Source organism: Pieris brassicae, chromosome Z (genome assembly GCF_905147105.1).
Source record: "Pieris brassicae chromosome Z, ilPieBrab1.1, whole genome shotgun sequence".
Lineage (NCBI taxonomy): Eukaryota > Metazoa > Arthropoda > Insecta > Lepidoptera > Pieridae > Pieris > Pieris brassicae.
The window spans coordinates 4,808,522-4,821,696 of record NC_059680.1 but is presented as its reverse complement, the minus strand read 5'-3'; the positions used below and the strand labels follow the sequence as shown (position 1 = coordinate 4,821,696).

The following is a 13,175-nucleotide window of genomic DNA, read 5'->3' as shown; positions in this document are numbered from 1 at the left end:
GGATTTTATAATAATAGGCCATTTCGGACAATTACCAAAAATTTAAGTTTCAACTTAAAGTTTTGTATAATAGTGAAGTGTAATGAATATTTGACATTTAAAAAGATAATTTTGCTAACAGTGCAGTGTTGCCCTAACGACTGTGCGACGCTCATCCTTTAGTTCGTAAGTTCGAACCCCGGTTGTATACCAGTATTTTTGCTGGCTGGCTATTTGCGCTTTTAACACTTGCTCGTACGGTGAAGGACCCGAAGAGTCAAAGGCGTGTTTCAGGCACTGATGCTGAGAATCTAAAGCCAAAGTTAAAGTGCAACATACACAGTTCAACGTTTTTTTTTATATCACCACATATCCTTTATATGAGGTGATATGTGTTATTTAACTTAAATTTAGTCTATCGACTTTAAAATTGCGGTAAATTTTATATGTACTATAAAACAAAATACTAATGCATCATGCTAATTATCTAGTCGAATATTACTTGAATCGAAATTCAAACGCTAATAACTCAAATGAATTAGGACTTAATCAGAACTGGCAAATCATAATTCGATATTTAGATACGCTATGTTTGACAAAGCCATGGGTAATTGCAATCGCCCATTTACCCGGTGCCGTAGTTATGATTACAGTGATTTGATTGGCTCATTCGACTACACTATACGGTACTCGGTCGTAGATTATCCCAAGCGCCGCTAATAGCGCAAATATAATTACTCCATACATCGACAGACCCACTATCAATCAAATGAAATTCGATTATATCGCTATTTGCTGTTAGTCTCATAATGAAGTTTGTTATTTTAAAATGGACGTAATAAGTGCATTTAATTTTGATATTTTGTTATGTTATATTAAACTCATTTTTTACCTGACCAAATATTCTAGCGTCTTTCATACGTGGAATAATACATAACATTTAATTACTACTGTATCAAACAATTAATGATTTCTATTGAATTTTTCTCTATTATAAGTAAAATGTATATGAAAATCAAGAATTGAATCATGAAGAAAACGGTAAAAATATTTTTAAGCGTTCTTTTCCGATAGCATATATGTAATGGAAATGTGACAACGATGTATACAGATATAAAAAAAAATACTAACCTAACTTAATGTTTGGCCTAAGTAGAATATATTTAGGATTTGATGAGACAGACTATGCACGGATATCTATTACTTGTACTTTTATGTTCTGAGTCTGTTATATGTTGTATATGTGTATGTTGTTATATTATGTTACGTTTACGTAGTATTTCAGTATGTAGATTAGCAAACATAAAATTGATAATAATTGAATTATTGTAAACAAATGTGAATGAAAATAAAAGACTACAATGGCGGCGAAAAGAACAAATTCAATTACGAAAACAAACATTCCGTGGCACGTTTGTCTTGTTACGCTCTGCCTGTATCTGTATCCTACAAAGCTCGTCTCGGCTCATCCAAACAACAAGGTATAGTACATAAAAATTACAGTAAACGAACGCTACAGTATCTATATATCTTTTCGCAATGTATATGTCGTAGTAATGTTAATAAATCCATTTGCCGTGCGGTATTTGCTTTCTTGATCAATTTTTAGAAGTATGTGATCAGCCGATCAGTCTCTGCCCCAGATTGAATTTACATCTAGGTTATGCAGTTTTCGTCACGTTTTCAATAGAACGATGTTTTTCCTCACGATTTAGTATGTATGATGTTCGGTATTGGGTTTTATTTACACATAGTATATATTAATACTACTACGTACTGTACATAGAAATAGCTAAAATATCTTTGGACCTTACAATCAAAGACTTTAGCACAGCGAGCAGCAGCAAAGCGGAAGGTTTCTTTCTTACAAAGTAATTCAGCCGCAGCTTGACGTGGATGCAGGAACCTAAGATTTGATAGATGAAATCTGACAGATGACAGTTGGTACTTGATGTTTTTTGTTTGTGAGGGCGTTTATGTTTTAGATACTGAATTCTTAGGTTCACAATAAACGTCTTTATTCTTAAACAATCATGTTTGTGATTTTGCGAGTGACATTAAAAAAAATATGAATTCTAATGTAAATAAAATCTTTTTATTTAAAAACTCCGACTGTAGCGCAGCTTACCGGAAAACGGAAGGCTTTACGGATTAATTCGGTCGCAGCTTCCCGCGTATTGTAGGAATCTAAATTTGACAGTTGGTTGACACCTGACATAAGATAATTGACACTTGATTTATGTGTTTTAGATAGTGGATTCTTAGGTCCACGTAAAACGGCCTTATTCATAAGCAATCATGATTCTAAATGTGATTATTAAAAAAAAATGATTAAAATTCTATTTTACATAGAAACTTTTTACTTTAAAACCTCGAAGAAGAATAAATGTTCTATTCTTGAAAATTGACATCGTTACGATAGAAATCAAATTTCAGGATTAAATCGTACATAATGTGAGATTATCAGTTTTCCTACATTTTCCTCATACTTATAATCGAAAACTGGAACTTATAGCAATGGACGAACTTCTGAAGACTATTAAACAGAGATTTTCAATGGAAAATCTAATAGAAACTATCCGAGATGGTAAATATTACTTATTTTTTTATCTAAACATAATCTTAGCTTAGTAAAATGTATACTGTCTGAATAATTAATAATAAAGCCAATAGGACATAGTTTTCGCTATTTGCTTACATAAGTTTGCGCTATATATACCATTGTCGTTTTGAACTAGAGTTAGATGACACCAAGAAGCCAGAAACTGTACAGCCAAATTCTGTACAGCCAAATTCTGTACAGCCAAATCCTATACAGCCAAATCCTGTACAGCCAAATCCTGTGGTAAATGCGCAAGAAGTAATGGCTAAAACCGTGGAAAATAAGACAGAAATGGCTGAGGAACCAACCGTACTCGATACTATGAAGTCGTCCAATATCCAGAAGAAACAGCCCTCAACAAACACAGCAAACGTTTTGCAAAAACCGAACCCTCCAGATGAAGACAATGATCCGTACCAGGAAAATGAAAACCTTTTCAGCTTTTGTGATTAAACTTTAGAAATCTTATTGCATTAAAAAAATATTTATCCCCTCAAATGTCTTTCAGAAACTATTGCGTGAATTTTGTATATTACTCCAGCGATGAGTGGCATTTTTATAAATGAGCTATCTAACATAGAATTGAAATCGCTCCAAAAGTCACTGAATATAAGCGAAAATAAACAAGAAAACCTTATGTAGAATAACTCAATCAGTATTATTGTACTATCTAACTTAAGCGCTTTTGCCTCTTAACATATTGACGGCAGAGACAAATTAATAATTTAGTTAGCAGAATTAGACATTTTAAATAATGGAAGTTTTGTATTGATGTACATAATTTGACTTTAAAACATTTGGATACTTCAAGCAAGTATAGGGAAAATGTATGTAGTTTATCGAGAGAGAATATTATTTATTGCAAAGGAAACTGTCTCCTGCTGAGTCGTTAATTGGTAACATAATCCCATTGTACCCAGCATCCCTGCGCTAATGGTTTATGTAAAACATCCCTCTTGTCGAAGACGTGCACTTTAAATATGAGCCTCTCAATTTTGCTTCGCCTGCATTGCAAATAATTGAACAATAAATTATTAAAGCAGTCTTAATCCAGTGGCGTTATTGAACCCGCCTTTATCGATTTATTTTTTCAAATATACCGTCTATCAATATGAATTGATGACATGCGTCAATACAGCTGAACACCGAATTGCCTGTAAGAAAATATTCAATTGGTTGTGAGACCTGATAAACCTTTGTGAAATCCTCATGGTAGTGATTTATAATAAATTCTATGCCTTTTACGAAATGAATGATTGTTTTTATGTATATTATTAATATTCATATCATATTTTGCATAAAAAATAAATGTGACATTGCATCTATCAATAGTCTAAATAAATTATATGTATATAAGTAAAATGAATAGCAAAACTCGGAGATGGCTGGACCAAATCAAGTTCATTTTAATTTATTTCTTGAATTCTGAGGATGGTTATTATGGAGAGAAAAATTGGACTATAAATCTTAGTTTTATTTAGTACTTAGGTTTTCAGGCGAACATTCTCTATTGTGTAGGATAGCAAGATAATAATTTGTTGGTATTTAGCTAAGACTAAACAAAATCAAATTGCGCAGGTCACCTAGTTTAATATGAAAAATATGGCACAAGTTCTTCCTGCTGTGTTGCTAAAATAAATTATATAAAAAAAATATAACCTTTATAAGACGGATTAGAACAAATAATGAAATTATATTACGAGATATAAAAAAAAACGTTTACTTCGATTATGTTGTATTTTTAACCTGTACATGAAAAATTTAAAAACAATATTATATTGTTTCTTTTTACTATTTCGAATTTATGTAAGTAAAATCAGAGCTTATACTTATTTTTCTGGTTGACGTTATTGCAGACTATATTACGTTTTAGTATCAACGAGGCTGAAAACATATTCCCTTTTAATAATAAGCTATAATGAAAACACCTCTAGCGTACGTAAAACTACTAGAAGATTTTCGTTTAACTTGTAATTTAAACACAGCAAAAATATCGCCTATTGGAAACCTGTATTCGCCAAATTCAAACGCAATTAGTATCGCTATATTATTAATATGAAGTTACTTACAGTGCCATGTGGTCCCTCGCCTAGGAAAGTAACTGGTCGCATGCGCCCCCGCGGGAAATCCAGCAGGGGCGCCACCCCGTTTGGGGGCTCGGCTTCAGGTAGTTTTATAGAGGTGAAAAGCCCTGGAGCGGGCCTCTCTCGGCGATTTAGCCGTTCATCCGGGTACGTCTGAAAATATACTTCATTCATTAAACTATTCTATGTATACTGGAATCTCTGAAAACACAAAACGGATTACATATGAACTTTGAACCTCAGGAAAAAAAAAACTTAGACTCACTCGGGATGGAAGCATTTGACACTGATACGTAAATCTATATATTTTTGAGGAATTTTACCGGTTTTATTTATAATCATTATTTACGTATTTCACTTCATGGAATATGTAGCACTAAACATATTCAACTTTTCAATTATTCAATGACATTGTTTGCTCGCTTGTCGGTTCGTGCCTTTTAATTTTGAACATGATATACATCAACGTTGATTACTTGTTTCTTAAATTAATTATTGAAATCACAAAAGGGCATATCAAACATTGCTCAGTCTAAATCTGAGAGCTAATATTTATATTTTTTAGCAAAATCGTAAGTTTTAATTTTCGTTCTGCTGTCAAACATGCTAACAGCTAGTGTTGTGTTTGGCGGTATATTAAGTGAAGTTAAATTTCAGTTGTTAACACTTTTGCAAGGTAGAAAGTACAGTCAGAAAATTGGTGCTATCTAAAACTTGTAGTACATCGTAACATGACATCATTAAACAATGCTTATAAAGAAGAACTATTCCACAAGACAATTTCTCTACTAATGGACATTGTCGCATTTCTCTTTGTAATGATGCTATTTATGTTCTCTTTGAGTCCATTGACATATTTTAGGTGTTAGGCTCTAGTAGTTATATCATATTTTCTCTACTTAATGACCCGGTTTTTTGTTGGATTAAAATCGGGTTGGATTTCCGGTGAATTAAAAGTTACAGTGTATTATTACGGAATAAAATATGAAGCCAATCAAATAATAGGTTTGGTGATAATATAAAATACCATGTTGCTTACATATTTAAAATAGATTTTGTTGACTTTGAGTTAAGCTAATGAGGAGCTAGACACGAAATATGTCCCCTCAACGTTGGATAAAACGTAAAACTCGCTGTAAACGTTGCGTTCAATTTTGATTGGATTAACGGGCTTAATAACATGCCTATTGGACGAGAGCTATTGTTGACCAACCACAATTGCACGGTACGTACAATCTTTTAATTTAAATTTGGGCAACTTGTATGTTATGGTTACATATTCTTTAAAAATTAACACAGAAACATTTACCTAGTTTCATCGACTTTAGTTTCACACCACAAAAATTTAATATAAAATAATACAAAGAAACCAAAATGAATATATGTAATATAACAAATAACACTCAAATGTATACTTTATTGTCAATCATTAATCAAACATCTCTTAAAGCGCTAACTGTGTTGGCACTTGTAATCGACGAAGACAGCCCATTAAATAGTTTATACATCCAAATTGGACTTTCAAAAGTATCAATGTATCTTTAATATATTATCAAAGGGTTTGACTTCAGCAGTGGATAAGTAGCGTGCTAGTATAATATTCTACAGGAAATCTAATTATTATAAGTTACTGGAAGCCATAGTCAGTTAATCAGTTACTAAGAACTAAACCCTTGGGAATAGTTTCACAATGTTAAGTAGTTAGTATTCATTGTTTAGTGTTCCAATGGGTGCTGTGTTTGTTTCATCGATCTATATTCAGCCATTATCAGCCTATACACGTAACAAGTTCTTTTCTTTACTTGGAGTCAAACCACGGTTTTAATAATGGAATTGTATATTGACAAGTAACTTCATATTCAATTAATTATAATTGTACTGTAACTTCAAAACTATATATTTTTATAGTGTATTATCTACGTTAGATTAACGTGGCTCTTTATAACGCCTACAGTAATACATTACTCTTAATTTAAAAACAGTACTCTATACCCAGAGGAATGAAATTCCCAAACTCTGCTATCAAATGTTCAAGTTCTAACCCCAACTGTTGGGCGGTGATAGATGAGGTATTCAGTTAGTTCTCCGCTTATATAATACAGCTACATTTCGAAACATTTTACAGCAATATTTAACTATTCAAAGCTAGAGTGTACTCCTCCCTGAAAGGCCGGCAACGCACCCACAAAAAATAGGTGCCCATGGGCTGCGATGGCTGCCCTTTTTGGGCGTCCATTTCCCCCCCTATTATATTAAAAACGCAATTGAAAGTATATGGCTTTTTCTCGAGAGCTATTTGGAGTTAGTACTATTTTGATTCTTCATACGGTATGAAGTATGTAACAAAAAAGGAATAAATTGTATCTAAAAGTGTTAAAAATTGAACTATTTGGTGAATTATAGTCTTGAAATATATGTGGAATTTCAGTAAAATAAAATATTTTGTTATATAATATATATACAAATAACAAGTAATATAAAAATATTATGGGAAATATTTGATATCTTTTGTCTTTTTAGAAAAACAAGGTTTTCTATAATTTTTCTTATTAAGTTTGACAGAAAATATGTAGGCGTAAGCATAGTTCACTGGGTCCTCTAATATGCTATAAATATATTCAAAATATTACTACAGTATCTGGTGTAGGAAATAGTCATAAAGAGAATTGTTTTAAATACTTGTAATAAGATATTCTAAGTCACATTCCTTATTCTTACAGCAACCTTTTCGTCATTCTGTGAGATTTATTATATTTTGGATTAAGTAATATAAATAACGCAATAAACTGCAGTGCCAGAGCTTCTGCGACAGATTATATTTGGTAATAATTAGGCTATATTTTTACTCCGCCATATTTAAAGATTAAAATTTGATGTTAGTTGGTATTTAAACATATATTTATTACTTGCATGTTGTAACTAATAACGGTTTATACCGTTCGTGAGCCAATTGAGGCCACATTTCTACGTGTGACCCGTTAATGTGTGTATTGACATGGCTTCGTAAAACATATATTAAAACGAAGTAATTGCTTTAAGTGCCTAACATATATAACACATGCGATTTACGCTTGGTAGATTGGTTACTGGTTTAAACAACGACTCTCTGCACTTAACAAAAAAATAATTCAGTGGCGCTACAACCTTTTTAGATTTGGGTCTCAGATTTCAGATCTATAATAAAATGGGCCAGTATTTGATGAGCCTCCTGTGCGTAACACACGCCGGCAACTTTTTGGGTGTAAAGCAAGCCAGTTTTCTTGTTTACGATGTTTTCCTTCACAATTCGAGCAAATGTTAAATGTGCACATATAATGAAAGGCCATTGGTGTACGGGCGGGAATCGAACCTACGACCTCCGGGATGAGACTAGCACACTGAATCCACTAAGCCAACACAACTCTGCACTTAACCAAAAAACAAGCAACTTAGAAGGTCCCAATAGCCTAGCTTTAATAGCGTACCCGTCAAAAGCATAAACTTTTCTTTACAGAAGCTCTATATCATCGTTTGGTATTTTCAGGTCTATTAGTCAATTAGCCGTGGTTTCCGATCGGAATGAATAGTTATTACAACTGCGGTTACATTCACGTTTTTGTATTAAACCGTAAATATTTTATATTGCGGAGTAATAACCCAGTTTCAGAATAACAGCTACTTATTATGTCCTAGTCCCCTTGTACGGCATATATTTATGATTGATTAACAATTATTATTATTTACACCGTATTTACGTCGACTATATAAATAATCTATATCAAAGTTAATCTATTGTTAATTGAGAAATGTATTTCAGGAGTGTATGACTTCCCAGTAACATGTATTGTGAAGCAACATAAAAAAATTCTGAAATAAATAAACATGGCATGGCAAAAAAATAACAAAATAAAAATAGGTAAACAATTTTGGCAATTTAACGACGGTTGGCTTACGTGTAAGCCTCACAAAGCCGTGATAAAACATTTACAAAACGCCGGACCAGCACGCAAGTCGTTTCTCTCATAATACCGTCCTTAACTCATTAATCATTTCGCAAACAGCGGCATAATACCCCTAATGAGTAAAATCCAAGCATACCTTAGGCGATACCATTAATATTGCGAACCCGGCCTTCCCTTTGCAGATGGGATACACAATAGTTTAAAGCATATTTACGATTTACCTCATTTCAAGCTTTCATTTAAAGTTGAAGAACGTTCGCCGTTCGCCAAAAGGAACGCAGTTTTTTTACTTTTTCTTTACGGTTATTGAGATTTTTTATATCAAACGCAAACGAGCAAGTGGGTCACTTAATGATAAGGCAATTTACAAGTATTTGCGACATTTAGAGTCACGGAAGTCTTGTTTACATTAAGGGGAACGAGTAATAAGCAAGCAATTGGTGTTTTGGTTTTAATAGTTGACTAAAGATTTTTAAGCTAACTTTTATTTAATATGCTATTACATAAAAGTTAACTAAGCTATTTATAATCATAGCTATTTATAACATATTATAATCAGAGTCAAAGTGTGTTTGTGGCATAAAATTAAGGTTGAAAAATAATGCGTTATAATCGCTTTAATCCGATTTCTCCAAGAAATTAAAATTCGGTTACAAATAAAATCAAAATAGCCTAATTGGTCAAACAAATTAATCAACTTCTCGAAAGAGTCTCAAATTTTATGGTTAAAATTTGTGTTGATTAAAATTTTGTACTACGAATTAAATATTAATAATTTTGACAAGCTCCTTCAGAGATCGCAAATAAAGGCAGAAACTGGACAAACATGAAGTATAAACCTCGCAACCTATGCAAAGCCATATAATTAATGAATGTTATTATTACTAATTAAAGTACGAACAGAAATGTTTACTTTGTAAACATAAGTGTGGAGTTGGGAGAACTAAATATTTAATATTTCTGCTTTCACAACGATGTCACTAAACTTCTTATCCAGCCTGGATATAATTAAAACTAAACGACCGGCAAACTTGTGTCGGAAAGTGCAATAGCGCTATGAGCATGCTTTTAATGTGGTTAGGCGTACTGAGAATGCTTTATGACCCTAAAACTATAACTTTTCGAGGCTTGGCGAATTATTCAGAACAATTTGTTTATAAAGTACGCTATTGTAGGTTTATGCTCTATGTTGTTTCAAGTTATATTACATTCAAAATGTTTGTGTCACTTGTTGTTCAGTCGGTTAAGGTTAAACCCATATTTATTGGCTTCCTTTATGCGTACATATTTTTCAATCAAAAGTTATTTAAAAATAATATAATATAATTTAATTATATTTATTATTTATATTACTAAGAATCTAGTATCTTTAAAAGTTTTATTAATGTGTAACACTGTTTTTGTTGTGGGGTTTTCAATCCAATAAAAACTAAAACTACTTTGTTTTTAGTTAATTATATTAAAATATAAAATTTTCTTATACAAATAAACATTGATAAATGATACGGTACTATACTGCATAACTGTTCCATAATTGCTGAAGCGTGGGTGGTGGGTTAGGGTTGAGTGACTTATTCACGCGACACGAGGGAGTAGTTGGCCGTACGGCATGTAACATCTAATGGAGTGCTCAGAGATGTCGCCGGCGATTAAATGACGCGTAAAACATGCATGAGAATGAACTTATTGAACTACGGCTAGGAATGTGTTAATCACAGAATTGTGTTAAATTCCACTTTGATGTTAGTTTTCCAATAGTTTCAGCGGTGAATGAGCATGTTTCTCAACGAGTAGTGTTGTTTGCCTGAGCGCCATCTCGTTTTACAGTAAAATGAAGCATCGTTTTGATACCGACTTAGATCCTCGACGACTGATGTCAGCACATAAGGCTGACCACCGACTTCATTGATATAAATTAGATGTTATACCATAGAGTTGTAGTGCTGATAGAATGTCCCTAAGAAACACTAAATCTAGTATTCTTTGAAGTTCAAATTTATGGAAACAATGTTATTCAAAAAAAATCTATCAAATATCAATATTTTATATTTTTATATAGTAGTATAATATTAGAATTTGTAGGTATTTTTATGATTCTTATTAATGTATAGGATGGAAAAGTTCATATACAATTAGTTAACGAATCATTTCATACTCGGTGTTCTCATTATCACAAACAAATAAGGATCTAAAAACTTCAAACTAAAATACATTCGTTAGCCGTTTCTGTTTCTATGGACCTAAAACACAATACACAGATTTACAATAAGCAAATCGAACTGTTAGTCATATTATTTGTACAAGAATAACATTAACTACTGACATATAAAATACATTACAATTAACAAGTGTCGTTTAAAAAATGGAGCAAATTTTACATTGTACGTTTTACGGTGCCGTGCTTAACAGCTTAATTAAAAATTAAACGACGCCGGGTCTCAGGTGTTCTTCAGCAAAATGCATTAATTAAGATTTCCCGAAAAACGTCTAACATCCTAGGGGTGCACTAATTCATTCAAGCATTCTAAGTTTCTATACTGAACAGGGGATGTTCTCGAATAAGATGGCTTTTTATCGACTATATGGTCTTACAGTTTGTTATTGTCCTGGTGATTTAATTGGCCTGGAATATATTGGTAGCCTAATGCATACATTTTAGAATTAATGTCAATATATAGTTTAGTCACCCAATTGTTTATTTAATTTTTAACGTTCCAACAGCTAGCTCTAAGAATAATATCGTACATTACGTATTATAATATTAATTGTATTGTTTACATAAACAATTATTATTAATTGAAAAATATTTTTTTTGAACAATATGAGGTAATTTTTTTTTTGTTACTAAATTGACAAATATACCCCTCAGTGGTGTCGCAATAAAGCCAACTTTTCTAAAAAGACGGAGTATAGAAGAGACGTAGCACTATTTGGCCCCGGCTAAATTAAAAGTAAAGTACCTAAATAATATAATTTAGCGCGATTAATATATAACAATGCCATATAAAACATAAAAAATTGCGTTTGTCTTTTTCTAGATTCAAACTTTTCAATAAATCGCTTTATACTTTGTAAGGTTTATTATCAAAGATTACCAAAACTAATCGCAATACACTATGAGAGGATAATCAATTTGCTAAAGAGCGTTAAGAAATAATAAAAAAAACAGACAACCCTAAATATACTTAATCCTTGAGTGGGCAGCGAGCATACGTCGTTTGAACTAGCTCGGTGTCGTTATAAAATACGGCCGAACCCGGATTCACTTTGAGAAATGGAAGCAAGGCTCCGAAGCACCTGGGACCCTCGTCTATAGTGTAACTACCTCACAAATGTTATTCACGTTTTTATAACTTGAAAAGTCACTAGAATAAATTTATGACAGAACCAAAGTTACTTTTTAAAATAGTCTCCCCATGAAATTGTGGAACTTAACATATATTACCGCTGCAAGAAAAACTCAGAGGACTTAGATTGTTTGTGAGATATTTTTCCGGATATACGATTACTGGTACACACTTATCTGTTATATTTTTAAAAAATACAGCAATGGCGCTACAACCTTTTTAGGTCTGGGCCTCAGAAACTGTTTCATGGTCATTTGTAAATCGAAAAGGCCTTCTGTGCCTGACACACGCCGTCGACTTTTTTGGGTCTCCGATTTCCTCAAGATGTTTTCCTTCACCGTTCGAGCTAATTTTAAATGGGCACATAGAATCTCCATTGGTGCACACTCGAGGATTGAACCTACGACCTCGGAGATGGGAGTCGCACGCTGAAGCCGCTAGGCCAACACTGCTCTTATATACCTGTTATATTTACAATTGTTTAAAATCCCGCACTATTTCTGCTCTATTCTATTTGATAATTTTTAAGGCAAGTAAGTTGTTGCACAAGTTGTAAAAGTTGTACTTAGAAACAACTTTAGACTAGCGTCAAACACACAACCTCTAGGTACATTAACCTTGATATATACGATCCGATTGTATTTCGAATACGTAAATAATGCCAATATTTACTTGTGTTTTAATCATTGAGAACCATTATTACTATGAACTTTACTTAACTTAAACCTTTTGAGGTGACTTAATATTATACTCCACGCACTGGTTTATTGAAAATGTATTCTTAAATTATAATACATATAATCACAGTATGCGCTAAGTGTCGAATTAACTATATCCTAATATTCTGACGGCTAATATATTGATAAATATTTAACATTTGTCAGTACTCAATTTTATACACAATTAATAGGTTGGATATATTCATTTTCTAAAGAGATTAAGCTGTGTCATATAAAATTTATAAGAGTCATCGTCTCAAGTCTGCAAGAGGCTGCAGGTGTATCCGTAGAGTGAATATTTATAATACAACACCTGCTACCTTCGTAGTACTGTATTTTGTAATAGACACGTTATTCAAAAAATTCTGTTTTCATTATCCAGTTGTTATTTTTCGCGATTTAATGATGATCTGTCTGTATAACTGATTTTTATTGCTTTTAAGTCTGAATTGACCCTGTAAAATGTGAAAAGCGCTTCTCATAAAAAATTGCAATATCACTAT

General features: G+C 32.5%; 2 protein-coding genes across 2 annotated transcripts in view; one reads left to right on the top strand and one right to left on the bottom strand.

The window, feature by feature from the left end:
- LOC123718832 (discoidin domain-containing receptor 2-like) overlaps positions 1-13,175 on the bottom strand; it is a 133,555-nt gene that overhangs the window by 14,975 nt on the left and 105,405 nt on the right. The window contains exon 12 of the mRNA XM_045675744.1: positions 4,651-4,818. Within this exon, the coding sequence (XP_045531700.1) occupies positions 4,651-4,818 (168 nt within the window). The remainder of the gene's footprint in view (positions 1-4,650; positions 4,819-13,175) is intronic.
- LOC123718833 lies at positions 2,383-3,834 on the top strand. The gene is made up of 2 exons (XM_045675745.1): positions 2,383-2,566; positions 2,718-3,834. Exons 1-2 carry the CDS (start codon positions 2,497-2,499, stop codon positions 3,032-3,034), a joined length of 387 nt encoding a protein of 128 aa, XP_045531701.1. The 5' UTR covers positions 2,383-2,496; the 3' UTR covers positions 3,035-3,834.

What these genes read in the sequence shown, in the direction of transcription:
- LOC123718833 (XM_045675745.1), top strand. Translation starts at nt 2,497, where the DNA reads ATGGACGAACTTCTGAAGACTATTAAACAGAGATTTTCAATGGAAAAT. An exon ending in AATAGAAACTATCCGAGATG is followed by an intron (nt 2,567 to 2,717) that starts GTAAATATTACT and finishes GTTTTGAACTAG; the next exon opens with AGTTAGATGACACCAAGAAG.